We start from the raw sequence: 13822 nt of genomic DNA, 5'->3' as shown, positions 1-13822 counted from the left end.
TTTCTTCTGCGGGAAACTTAGTGGTTTGGGTTGTTATTTTGATTCTTTGGTGGCAAACTTGGCAGTCGTTTATCAATTGTAACAGAAAGCTGATTTTGTGCTTTTTTATCTCTAGAGAGAGGTGCTTCACTTAATCTTTGGAAAAATGCACCTCATTTCTGATATAACAAAAATTGAAATGGCCACAACCTCTGCCTATATTGCCAGAAATACATTTTCAGTTTCTTGTTTATTCGTTTGCTGTATTTACTGTGTTAGGAAACTATATTACGATACTGAACCTTCATTTAACCCAGGACCCAGCTTCTGTTCTCTTGTGATATTTGTATTTCCTGTTTTATATGACCTTTTAAAAATAACATAAAGCTTTATTCCTTCAGTGCGCATGTTAACCCCTGTATTGAAAACAGTGTGCTAGGTGCCTCTTCAGTGAGGTACCACACAGCAAAAATATTTTTGAGATTATTATATCTAAAAACTTGTTGTTTGCAGCTCAAGACTGCTTTAAAGTGCAAATAAACTATTACATGTAAACTATGTAATTATGATCATATTATGCACATTAGGGTCATTGCAATTTGGTTTTGTATTTTGATAAGCCCCCAAAACTACCAAAGAAAAGTATTTAGTTTTACATTTTTGTCTTATCTTTCATTTGAAATCTGTTAATTTCACACTGAAATGGAGAATAGCATTCCCAACAGAACATTTGATTTGCAGTCAGAGGTAGATTTACGTGTTAAAAGCAACTGTGAAACTTGTATTTAATATGAATCTATTTCTGGCTTGGTTAGAATATAATTTAATTTAAACATTTAAAACATTTAATATTTTCTGACAAACACCATTAATGACTCACATTAACACACTGTTACTATAGTCCAGTTTTATATTTAATTCATTGAACTTTTGAATTAATTTAAAATTTTCCCCTAAACCACTTTATTTGTTGAGTAGCAATTACCAGTATACTTCAAAAAATCCATACATTAGCTATATTTAAAATTGTTCTTATAAAACCTAGTATTAGTCTCAGTGGGAATTATTTAAGGGTCCCTGTCATAATTCTAAATTTAAAAGCAGCATTTGTATTTTTCTTAAGTGAAAGAAAACAGAACTCAAAAGGGAAAAAAAAGGAATTTACTGAGTCTTTTTCCATTTAATCAGTTATGATACAAAACTCTGGTTGATATATGTAATCGTACAAGTAAAGAGTTGCACCACATTTTAAAGTGGCTGTGCTAGTTTGCAGTTGCAATCTATTGCTTCTAAATTCTAGAGCCAGTTTTCTGCTCCCCTTTTTAATGCACTATAAAATATATCTGAACAAATTACATTTTAAAATCAGTATGTTACTTCAGAGTTGCCTAAATAAAAGTGATTATTTTCTTCAGGCGGCTTCCATAAGGGAGATTTCCATTCAGAGTGCTTAAATATGATAACTGTTGTTTAAACTTCTTAGCAAGTAATATAGTTGTTTCAACATAATTACTCAAACTAAGTTAAGTCTTTAAAAATACTATTTTTTGGTAGTAGGATTGCCTTTCTATATTCTATTTACTAATTTCTCTTGGCTACTTGTTGAATTCCAGTAATACTCAGATTACTGAAGGCTCATTTTGACCATAATCTGACTCTCTGCTTTCCTTAAAAAAAATATGAAGTACTTCATGGAGGTACTAATAATGCAATTATTTTGACTGCCTAAATTTAAGAAAAAAATGATTCTATTCTTTTAATCAGTTCTGTAGTCTCAAGGATTGCACTAAGAGACTGAATACCTAGAAACAATTATTTTTCTTTAAATGCCTGAAAAAATACTGATTAAGATATAGAGGTAGTTCACTAGAATAGAAGTAAAACCACATGGCTAATATCACAGCAATACAGTAAATACTGGCTTAGATCCTTATGTTTTTAATTAAAAAAATGAAAATGCTTAACAAAAACAGTTCAATGGTTAAATGTTTTTAAGAATGGCAGGGAGAATATGAAAACAAATTCTAAATCTATTGCGTCTCTACCTTGTGGCATATTACCGAGGCCTCATTATGTATATACATGAATAGATCTGTTATGTTTAAGTATGGCATCTGTGGCCCAATATTTAAATATCAGGAAGTAGGGACTGTATCATTTTTTTATTCATGTTAGTTTGAAACATGAATTATGAGTCAACAGCAAAAAGAGTAATAAAAATTCTAATAACATGGGTTTTTATCAACTTGTCTAAGAACAGAGGGCACATCCAAAATATATCTTATATTAGGTAGCGAAGTGGAATGAGTGGTACTTCTGCTCTGCATTCCTTTAATTGTGGTGGCTCTGGGTTAGCTTTGCTGTGACAAAAGCATTCGATTTTTACCTCTGTAATGAAGTATACAAAGAAGTTTGTGTCTTTGTAAACTGTAAACTCTTTCCGCACCGCAGTACAAGAGAGTGTAGAAACTGTTCTATTACTGATGTAGGGGACATGATTCACTTCATAAATAATCTGAAAGGCAAATAATCATTGTGCTTTCAAAAATCAATAAATTGACATAAAAATTTTAGTTTGGTCAGCTTCAAAGATTTGAAGAGTTTTCTATAAAAAATTAGTCTCAAAGTAGCTTTTAAGTTATGTATTTTAGTTCCTCATAAGTCAAGTGGGATCATTTTAGCTTTTGAAATGTCAAGTATCTTTCCAAAACACTTAGACAAGATTGCTTTATTTGCAGTTCTCTTTGGCTTGGTGCCATCAACCCTAATTTTTAACTATACATAGAACCATATTACTTCTAATTACAAGATGCCTAATACAGATGCATAGTAAAATATGTCCAAATGTATATAGGTACAAGTTTGTTAATACAAAGAGAAAGGAATAAAAGTGGATAAAGGGAATTCTTGAATAATGTAAGAAAACAAATTTTATACATATTATTTTTTTAAAAATATGCAATTTGGATTCTTCTGTTCATTTTTATACATAATTTGTAACTGATAAATAAAATAACTTCCATGATGTCAACCTGTTTAGATACTTTAAAAAAGAATACAAATATTGGGAATGTTTGAAAGTTATTAGCTAGATATAATGATCAAGTTTTACAAACTTCTAAAACTTTTCAGTAATCTGAAGATATTAATACTTTTTATTTTTTGTCCAGGTCAGTGTTTTGTTGGGGTTTTTTAAACTTTTTAAATAGAATTTATGTTATACATGATGCAACTACATTATATTTTAGGAACTCAGGAACTTTAGGAACTTGGTAGTTCTGCCATATATGGATATTACAATAAAGATGAAATGAAAAAGAAATTTTCCATACTAGCAAAATTTGAAAGCACAGAAATTGTAGGTTATGTTTTGCATAAATCATTTTAATTTGAAGACATAGTAGCAGCATCTCTCTCTGCTTCAAGCATGGAAGCATATATGTTCCTTGATTAAATCTGTAGGCCTACATTAGTAATAATAGTCTAGCATCAAATTTATGTTTAAAAACCCTAGCTCATTTTTATTTGTACCAACTTAAAATGGTAATGAACACCAACTTGTCAACAGTGCTAGCAGTTCAGAGTCCCTTACCTGTCTTTTCTTAAACAATTAGTTTGTGCATCTTGGTTTTCAGGTACCTGAGTTAATGCAACTTAAACGAAAGTATTTTCTCAGTTTAAGCACGTCAGCTATCTTAAGTTGGCTACTCACTCACATACAAAGAAAGCATCCTAGAATAACTACTTGCTTTTTAAAAAATTACTCTCCTGAAGTTTAGCAAGCAACCAGGAAACAAACTGTCAAGGATGAAATTAGAGTTGTTCATCAGCTCATTTATGGTTTGTAAGAATTTCTCAAAGATCTAGGCCTTGCTGCATTAGAGGTTGAACATGAACATTAGCCAAACTATTTGTACAGTATGATCAAAAAATCATAGAAATTTTGATTGAAAGGGACCTTTGTGAGTCATCCAGTCCAGCCTTGTGCTCCAACTGGGGCTGTCACCAGCCCTGGATCAGGTCCACTGTGGCTCTGCCTGGCTATTTCTTGAAGACCTCCAGGGACGGAGGTTCCACCATGTCTCTGGACAATGTTTCAGTACTGCACTTACAGTCCTAAAGATTATTTTTTTTTTCTCTAATGCCCAACCTAAACTTCACAAGCCACACTGTGTGGTCATTGACCTTGTTACATCTTTAGGTGAGCTCGTGAGTCAACTTTGATTCATAAACACCAATACAATGCAGACCTTACCACAGTAGTGTATTTGTGCGAAGAAGAAATATGTGTTATTTTTGCATTTGAAATGAACCTAGAACTTAATAAAATTGGAAATCAACAAATGTTAACAAATACTCATAAAAAGAACTTTCTATTTCTTAGTTAGCCAACCAATGGCTTTTCCTATCAGGAGCTTTTTAAGCTGCATATTTATCACAATGAATTTTTCCTTAGGCCACGAGCACTTTTTTCACTATTTCGTTTTAACTTATTAACTTATTATTTAGAGAAAAAAACTAATGCCTTGTGAATTAATTATATTTGCTTTCTTTTTGCAGTTACATTGAAATATTATTAAAAGTCAATGACACTGTTGCCTGTAGCTTTGTTTTAAACCAGTGGGGATATTGGAAAAAAAGTAAAATGTTTTTTTTGGCTGCTTGGATATTGCTGTATTTTAATGTTGGTAAACGACAAGTTCTTTAAGTTTCATTTTGTCTTGAAAGCAAACACAGCAAAGAAAACTCCTTATATTTGAGCAGCAATACAGGTTAAAGTTCTTTAACGCCCTAACCTACTAGCTCTGCTGCTAGCATCTCTGTTATGACAAGTGAAAGAGAGGAGATCATAGTACTTAACGGGTAAAAGCCTAGTAAAAGGATGCATAGCATAATTAACTTAACCCAGTTGCTGGTCTGGTGCAACAAATCACAAACTATGTGTATTGTTCGTCTCCTATACTCCGCTTACTTTTCATCTGAATCCCTGCTATCTCCCTGGAAGCAGAGGTTTGTTCCTCTTTTGACCAATGAAGTGGAAAATAACAATGGAATGTAACCTTTACTGTTAGTCTACACAGTTGGCTCTTTGTCTTTTCTTCAACCACCGTAAAACTTTGATGTCTAAGTTAGTGTACCAGGTTTTTTTGATTAGCGTTAAGAAGGAACAAAAACAGTGTAACAGAATTTGGAAGCTATTTCCAGACCCAAACTTGGAGAGTCGGGGTCATAACTAATGATGTCCAAAAGTGGAATTGATGTACCTAAGTTTTAGGAACTTGGTCACATAGAGGAAGCCAGAACTCTTGACTGAGAACATGGTATCCTTCAAGTTTTTGGGTACCTCAGATGGCCAGGTGGAAGGATGACACTAAATGGGAAGTTATTTGGAGCTACGTTTTTAAGGAAAAATGAGCGCAGTAACGTATTTAAGATTTCACTCCCTTTTCTTTGATTTCTGCATTTTAGTTACATCACATTCATCAATCAGAGTGACGGTGGCTGGTGTGTTTTGTGTTGGATTTGGTGGCACCGGCACATGTGAGGAGTTCTTTGAGCCTGGTACTGGAATGACTCCATGAAGACTTTGTTCTTTCTTTCTGTGTCCACACAGGACTGTTCAGATCATGGTGGTTCCTGTATATGCTGAGAAAGTGGAAAAACATGTTGATAGGGAATTTTCAGTGGAAAAGAGGTACTTTATTTAGGGTGATACTTTCGGAAGCTTCTAACCAGTATACTTACTCAATCCAAATCTTGGATTGAAGTATCCATTTTTTGCCTGTAAATCCTTGAAGTGATGCTTGTGTCTGTCACTGAAAGAAATGATAATACCAACAGATTTCACTTTGTCTACTTAAATGATCTCTTTTGTTTCTCTTTGGTAGCTTAGGGACAAATCAGTTCTTTATTTTTCCTAGATGTAATTCAACAATTTTATATGAAGAGAACTTGTTTTCTCTACCATGCTGTGTTCCTGTCAGATAATTAAAGGAGGAGGATTAAGGAACCATTCTGATCAAATGTTACTACTATGAAAAAAAGAAGAAAAAAATAAATCTATTTTGTCCTTTAATCAATAAATATACAAGTACACCTTGAAACTAATAGAGACTGCAAACTGAAAGAAACCTAATTCATAGAGGTCTCTATTCCCTCTGCAATCCATATTTTCTTATGAGCTATGATTTATGACCAGTGAGGTTTTGTATGGGTTTTTTAAAAGAGGCTAAAAGATACAAAGGCTTTGTATCTGCACAAAATCTTTTTGTGATCTTATATAGAGGGATTTGCCAACAGCTATGTGTTTGCGTTGTACTTGTATGCGTTTCACCCTAACTGCACATGCATGTACAAACATGCACACAGAAAACATACCTTGGATGAATGCTCTTTCTTTATATTTGTTTCTTATATAATCATAATTGAAAAATTGTCTTTCGAGTGCAGAAATAGCACACATCTTACAAGGATGTCTTTAAGGGAAAAGAAGGAAGATTAAATAGCAGTTTAAAATATTTTTTTTACATATTTGACTTACAATGCAATTGAACATTTTGTGCATTCCTGTTATCTTTAAAATCAAAATAAAAATGTCAACAATGTAGTCTTTCTGGTAAATAAAGTACAATTTGATTACTTTCTGGTAATGCATAATACCATTTAATTTGATTTTAGGAAGAGGAAGGTCTCTAATGGAAGGGAAATGGACTGCTTAAATTAGGTATGCCCTCTTATATTTACCTCTGTTCATGCAATTGTAAACATTGCTGCTAGTGCCAAACAAAGAAATAACAATACTTGAACTGTAAACGATTTTGAGAAATATATATGAAATGTGCAGGCACAAAACATGTTTCAAATTTACAAAGTGCCTGAATATCATCGAGGTATCTAACTGCTCTGTGGTATTTAAAAAAAAAAAAAAATTAAAGGTAATTCTGAAAGCTGTGGGGACTAATGATACAACCCATCATACAAGAACCCAATTCCCCAGTTCATGGAGATTTAATTAATTATATGGGTCACGTGGAAAGATTGATTGTTTCAGATAACATACAGAAACCCTGTAATACTTTTTTAGTGTAGGTACACATAGCTCTTTCTTTAGATGGGTGAAATTACCTATCCACACACCTATGCTCTCTTCCTTATGTAAGATGCTCATGATTCTCTAATCATTATAGTTGCAACTTTGTGTATTGTCACTCATCTGATTACCAAAGATTCCAGTACTAGAGATTTTGAAGCACCTTGCAGTTTGCAGATAAAAAGTCCATAATCTTGAATCAAGATTTAACAAAGAAGCATTTGTGTGGTTCCTATGGGAAGTGGCTTAGAACTGCACACAGAAAGTTAAGCTTATTACTGTACTTGATAATGGAGCTACTGACGGGTCTTTTGTTGAATGAGAGTTGGTGCGCATCAGATTATGAAAGATGGAAAGCCTTGTTGGTTTTTTTGCTGACATAGACTTTAAATCTTGAACATCTGATGATATCACATAGGGAATAAAAGCAGCTTTAGATGTATGGGAATAAAAGCAAAAGAATTCAAAATAAAACCAATCAGTCACAGCAATAATATGTGCAGCCACGGTTTAGGGAAAAAAATCCTTGGATTTTTTGCTGTCAGCTGGAACCTTGATCTGTTCTGGAACTCAGAAAAGATGCTCTCTGCTTTTCAAAGTTTTAATAGATTATGTAAAATATTTTCAAATTCTGCTGCACTGAATATAGAATTTATGGTAACTTTCAACTCTGTTGATGGTCTCGAGGCAATGTTGATCTGTTTTGGAGACATCAGCCTTCACTGTTATGTTCCAGAATGTTTGGGGAAAAAAAAGAAAAAAATCAAAACTTAACTTTGGCTATTGCAAATTTTGGATATGTATTGCTGAATTTCAGTCACTTTGTATGAGGAATGCTACTGTAGGTGCCCTCTTACCTAGACCTGGCCTCTTTTCACATTCCTAATGTTTTCAGACGTGCAGCATAGGTATTTTCAATCTCTTGCAAAGTTAAGAACCAAACCACTTTTTATCTGAAGGGCCTAGCAGGATAGCAGGCTCACCTAGAAGCCACTAATAGGTGTTGGTGGCCCTTGGGAATAATGGAGGAGAAGAGTGGTCCAGGGATTTGATCACTCCAGCAGTTTGACTGGCCCACATGGAGACAGGACATAGTTTCAGCCAGGGGAATGTGGGCTGTGACATGGGGAGCTCTGAGATGAGACCTTCAAGAAAATTGGGGAATAGGGGGTTCCTGGGTTGGAAAGTACTCATGTATTAAAGCATAGATAATTTATCTCAGGAACAGGAGGAATAGCAGGTATGGATGTTAGAGTGGAAGGGGTAGGGAGAGGGTCTTAGCGAGGGTTAGGGGATGCCCAGGCCACCCATTTGCTTGGGGAAAAGAATACACACACAGGCACGTGCCCTTATCCTGCTTTTTCCCTGTACAAGAGTGTTAATTCCCAACCCATTCAGCTTCTCTGTTGCTACCAGAAATGTAGTATGTAAGACTGCTTTTAATAAGCATGCCATCTCGGCCCCCATATTTAAACATTTAAATCAGCCTTATCTCTACTATGATTAAATTCTTTCTTTTCCAGGTGAAGACTGAGAACTAGAAAATGGTACCAATTTGCAACAAAGACACATATGCATCACATATTCAAAAGCTTTTCTTAGAATCATATGCTTCATAAAATAGGTGTTTCTAGAGGTTTAGAAGAAAAGTTACAGAGAGCCAGATCTGTGTTCTGAAGCCATGGAACCTCTTGCTGCCTGATGCATTGTAGAGCCAGTATTCATTTGGTTTTAAAGTTCTGTGTGCTTGCAAAAGAAAAAACTATTTTTGTATTTTGTACAAGAAAAAAATGATTTTTGTATTTTGAAAAAATAGAATATTCTAGAAACTGGTACAAATACTGTCAGAAAGAACATTGCCATGCAGTGGTGGGATATTGGAGTCAGAAATTTACAGAAAGACACTTAGGTTTTTTTCATTCTTCATGACTATTGTAAATTCAACTATTTACATTCATAAACTCTTTAGCTATACTTCCACTTTAGGCCTGCTGAGTATTGGGGCCAGTTCTGTTTAATATCTTAATCAACTATCTGGACGAGGGGATCAAGTGCACCCTCAGTAAGTTTGCAGATGACACCAAGCTGGGCAGGAGTGTTGATCTGCTTGCGGTAAGGAAGGCTCTGCAGAGGGATCTGGGCAGGCTGGACCCATGGGCCAAGGTCAATTGTATGAGGCTTAACAAGGCCAAGTGCCAGGTCCTGCACTTGGGTCACAACAACCCCATGCAACGCTACAGACTTGGGGAAAAGAGTGGCTGGAAAGGTGCCCGGTGGAAAAGGACCTGGGAGTGCTGGTTGACAGCTGGCATGAGCCGGCTGTGTGCCCAGGTGGCCAAGAAAGCCAACAGCATCCTGGCTTGTACCAGGACTAGTGTGGCCAGCAGGACTAGGGAAGTGATCATGCCCCTGTACTCAGCACTGGTGAGGACACACCTCAAATACCACGTTCGGTTTTGGGCCCCTCACTAGAAGAGAGACATTGAGGTGCTGGAGCGTGTCCAGAGAAGGGCAATGAAGCTGGTGAAGGGTCTAGAGAACAAGTGTTACGAGGAGTGGCTGAGATAACTGGGGTTGTTGAGCCTGGAGAAAAGGAGGCTGAGGGGAGACCTTATCACTCTCTACAACTACCTGAAAGGAGGTTGTCGAGAGGTGGGGGTCAGTCTCTTCTCCCAAGTAACAAGTGACACAACTTGGCACAACTTGAGGAAATGTCCTCAAGTTGTGCCAGGAGAGGTTTAGATTGGGTATTAGGAAAAATTTCTTTACTGAAAGTGTTCTCAAGCACTGGAACAGGCTGCCCAGAGAGGTGGTGGAGTCACCATCCCTGGAGGTATTTAAAGGACATGTAGGTGTCATGCTTAGGATGTCCCTAAGCAGGTTTAGTGGTGGAGTTGGCAGTGCTAGGTTTACAACTGGACTCAATGATCTTAAGGGTCTTTTCCAACTTAAATGATTCTATGATTCTATGATTTTAATAAGTAACTTTGTGTGGCTAGATATGAAGAATCTCTATTGTCTTTATATCTTTAGACTGGAAGTTATAATAGATGTCCATCTCTATTTTCAATTTACAGTGGCATTACAAACATCACCTTTACCACACATTCTTGTTCAGCAAGTACGTAGTTTATAGAGTAAGCATTTCTGCTGCCTCTCTGTTGCTTTCTTTGTTGTTGTTGTTTTCAAGTTACAGCTTCTCTAATTTGCCATTGTTACCTGCATATTTGTAGGAAATTGTCTTAGCTTTTGTAGATGTAAACCGCTTATTCTTCAGATATGCCCTGTGCCCTCAGTTTTAATTTATTCTTGAAGCTGAAGAATCCCCTGTTCAAAAATGGCTGCTTTGTGATGAGAGAGAAACTTAGTTTTTTAAGTTGTTCTTTCCAGCTCCATGCTCATATCTAATTTCAGTATTTGGTACTTAGTTTTACCTTTTCCAAGTTCCTGTTTTCCATCCTACCTCTTAGGTAGGAGCAAGCAAAACAAATACTTTCACATTTTAGCTGTGATAGTGGGGACAGAATGCATCTGAAATTGGGTTTTGTTTCTGTTTGCAAACAGCAATAGAGTAAAATGTACATAGTACTATCTTAAATATTTACATGTGGTTTTCATGACTAGAAAATTGGTAATCTGATTAAAACTAGATACCGTATTTATGGGTTTTGTACAAACTCTTGGGCATACAACTTTTAAGCAGATTTCAGAAATACTGTTTGTGTCATCCAGCGTTTGAAAGCTGTTCTGTGAGCTTCTTGTGAGTATCAGGGTTGTCAGTTTAAAAGTGGAATTAGCTAACAGACATTTTAAAACACTTCTATCCAAATAGCATCTGAGCACCAAGAGAGCAATATTGATTGATAAAATATTTGTTGCTCTGTCTAGAATCTTTGGCACCAATTCATTGTTCTTTCTGAAGAGAGGATAGGCTAAAATTACATAAAACTAAGTTAGGTGGGAAAAATAACTGCATTTGTGGTAGGGATACATAATATACTTGGAGCTGTTTTATGTAATTATGAAAGTATGCATTGCTTTTATAAAGTATAAGTAGTCAGAGTGACATTTTAAAGGGAAAATGAAGATTGAGAATAACAAATGCTTATAGGAGTGATGTGATCCAGAAAGCTCTCAAATTGATCTGTTACTCTAATAGTTTAAATAGAGAACTAAAAGCTTCTTTCTAGTTTGATTCATGAACAAAGGAAAACTTAGTATAGGAAGGTGTGAAATAGTAGGAAAAACTCTCTCCATTGAAAGGAACCTGGGAAATAATTCTCTGTCTGGCAAGGTCCAGAAGACATCTTTTCTGTCCTGTAGGCACAGGTAAGCCTCAAGCAGTCTGGCAGCAAATAAACAGGGAAAATTATGCACAAAATACATGTCTGCTTTAGACTCCAAATTAGGCAAGATGACCTGCAGAGTCACCACTTCACAAAGAAAAATGCATGCAGCCTAATGTAAGAAGCTTTGCAAATGCATTAGTCAGAGAGGAGTCACCAGGACAGGACTGAAAAATATGAGCAGCAGAGAGAGGGATTTATTTTCTCTGCTTCATAGAAATTGGCTTCCTGAAGTTTTGCTTTTGGATATCATAGATGACTAGAACTATTTGGAGCTTATCAAATCCCTCTCAGCCAGCAAAATAAGTAAGCATTAGAACATAAGATATAAAGCAGCAGACAGTTTTCATGAGAAAGACCATGATAGTTTGTACCTGGAAAACACTATTTTCATAGTCCCAGATGTCAGCTACACTGTACAGGCACAAAACCAGCCATTCATCCTGCCTAAGTGTTCTATTGTCTTGAAAACTGACATCTGTTATTTCCTGCTAAGATCTGCATTAATTATCAGGCCAAGACTCCTCCTTTTTGTAACTCTTTGGCTTCCTGCAGAATTGTAACAAAATTAATAATGAAGTAGGTTCTTTTGGTTTTTACACTTGAAAGATAAGGTTGCTTTAAATTATGGGATTGGAAGAACCCTGAAAATTTTTCTTCTTCAGGTCTTTATATCTTCTTGTCTATTGCAGTGGTAGCACAGTTCTGAAGTCCCTATGCCTTGACATAAAAATCCAAGCCTGCCTACTGTGATTTCATGGTTGTCTGTGCAAAGTAGAACATTTTGCTCAGTTTCTAGTCTTTTCTTCATGCAGTGAGTATTTTTTAGTCAGGTTGTTCATTCCTGCCCGCTATTACTGCATGTTTGACTTCCTCTCAGCCTCTCTTCAAGTGGGTGATGCCATTTCCTAGGTGTCTCTTTTACTGCCTCTGGTAGGAAGGACAAATTATGCATGTTTTGAGATGGAGAATAACTGTCTACTCAAGGAGTTAGTGAAAAATAGGATTCAGTTTTCTCTCTCTGTTGAGAGTAATTTTGGGCTTTATATACCAGAGTAGGTCAGAAGAAGGTCAGAATCAAGCCTTATGGAGAAATAAAGGCAGGGATTAAGAGAAAAATTTTGAAGAAGCAAGAGCTATTTAAAGGAAGGTGGAGGAGGGGAGAGAGGAGGAGGTATAGAATATATGACATGATTAAAAAAAATTAAATTGTGCTTTAACGTGTAATCTACCCTACTTCTCTGCTTTCGAATTGTCTTCGCAGTCTTGTTACCTACTGGGAAAGACAGATGCCAAAATTGACTGCTGTCACTTTTCCCTTTATTCTACTTCTTCCTAGGAGAAAAAAAGAAGAAAAATTTGATGTTTGGGGTTATTTATATCTCTTCTAACTTACATAATATAAAGTGTATGTCCTCTATTGTTACTAGTACTTTCCCTGTACTATTCAAGGAGCTTTAAATGCTTTATGTTCTCTATATGTGGAACAAGACTGATTATGCATACTTTGAGATGCAGGATAATTGTCTACTCAAGGAGTTAATGAAGCATAAAGTACAATTACTAAATGTATACCCTGAATTATTTTGCTATAGCTTTCCTAGGTAGGCAAACCAGAAGAATTGTAGAGCTATCCTACACCTTCTGGATCGATACGGTATCATGGACCACCTGTAAGGCAACAGTCTGACCTACTTCATATGTAACAGAATGGTTTAATATAATCTCTTAGTCCTAGCACATAATGAGCAAAGTCTTCTATAGGTTGGAATCATTATGTTTTTTAAAGGAATGTTTCTGTGTTATGAATAATAAAAAAACCTTTCTAACTTTCATTAGGAAATCTTACGCAGCTACATGAAAACTGGAAGAGAAGATACAAAAGGAAATAGTTAACCGAGTATGAAACCTTTTTATAACATTTTTAATTTTAAGTGCCTAAAAGATTTTGCTGAAGAATTTATTTTGTTGTTGATGGTCTTTTTTTTACAAACAGCTGTCACAGCGTATGCCAGGGTAAAGTCTAAACCCCTTAAACAAAGCTTTAAAATGAAATTGTAACTTAACTGATCAGCAGTGTTTTGATTTCATCACTTTAATATCTCGTAGACTCTAGGGAATACAGATGTATTAAATTGACAAATAGGATGATGATTTTATCAAATAAGCAGTCTGGTAATTGTGATGAGATACTTCCATGAATGGAAAAGTTTTCCAGACATGCAGTGATTCTTCAGCAGATTTCTGCCGTATGATTTAGGCAAGTAGAAAAGTGTTTGTTGAACTAGCAAGGAAAAAGACCAATTTCGAGTATTGTTGGAAACATTTTTCTTACAGATAAATGATCTATACTGAGGTAGCAATTTATCTGGTATTGAAGAAAACAAGCTGTTTTCAGGATTTTTTT

The 13822-nt window shown here is 35.5% G+C and overlaps 1 protein-coding gene across 4 annotated transcripts in view; it reads left to right on the top strand.

The window, feature by feature from the left end:
- The window catches only part of FBXL17 (F-box and leucine rich repeat protein 17), a 304415-nt gene that overhangs the window by 211086 nt on the left and 79507 nt on the right, over positions 1–13822 (top strand). The window contains exons 8-9 of one of the 4 annotated variants that reach the window (XM_072860235.1): positions 5594–5674; positions 6658–6703. The exons of the other annotated variants lie outside the window; for them this stretch is intronic. Coding sequence (XP_072716336.1) covers positions 5594–5674; positions 6658–6698 — 122 coding nt within the window. The 3' untranslated portion in view covers positions 6699–6703. The remainder of the gene's footprint in view (positions 1–5593; positions 5675–6657; positions 6704–13822) is intronic. 4 annotated transcript variants of the gene reach the window in all.

The sequence above is a fragment of the Ciconia boyciana genome, chromosome 4 (assembly GCF_034638445.1).
Source record: "Ciconia boyciana chromosome 4, ASM3463844v1, whole genome shotgun sequence".
NCBI classification, from domain to species: Eukaryota; Metazoa; Chordata; class Aves; order Ciconiiformes; family Ciconiidae; genus Ciconia; species Ciconia boyciana.
The sequence above is the reverse complement of the archived record's forward strand: the minus strand, read 5'-3'. Positions and strand labels throughout refer to the sequence as shown.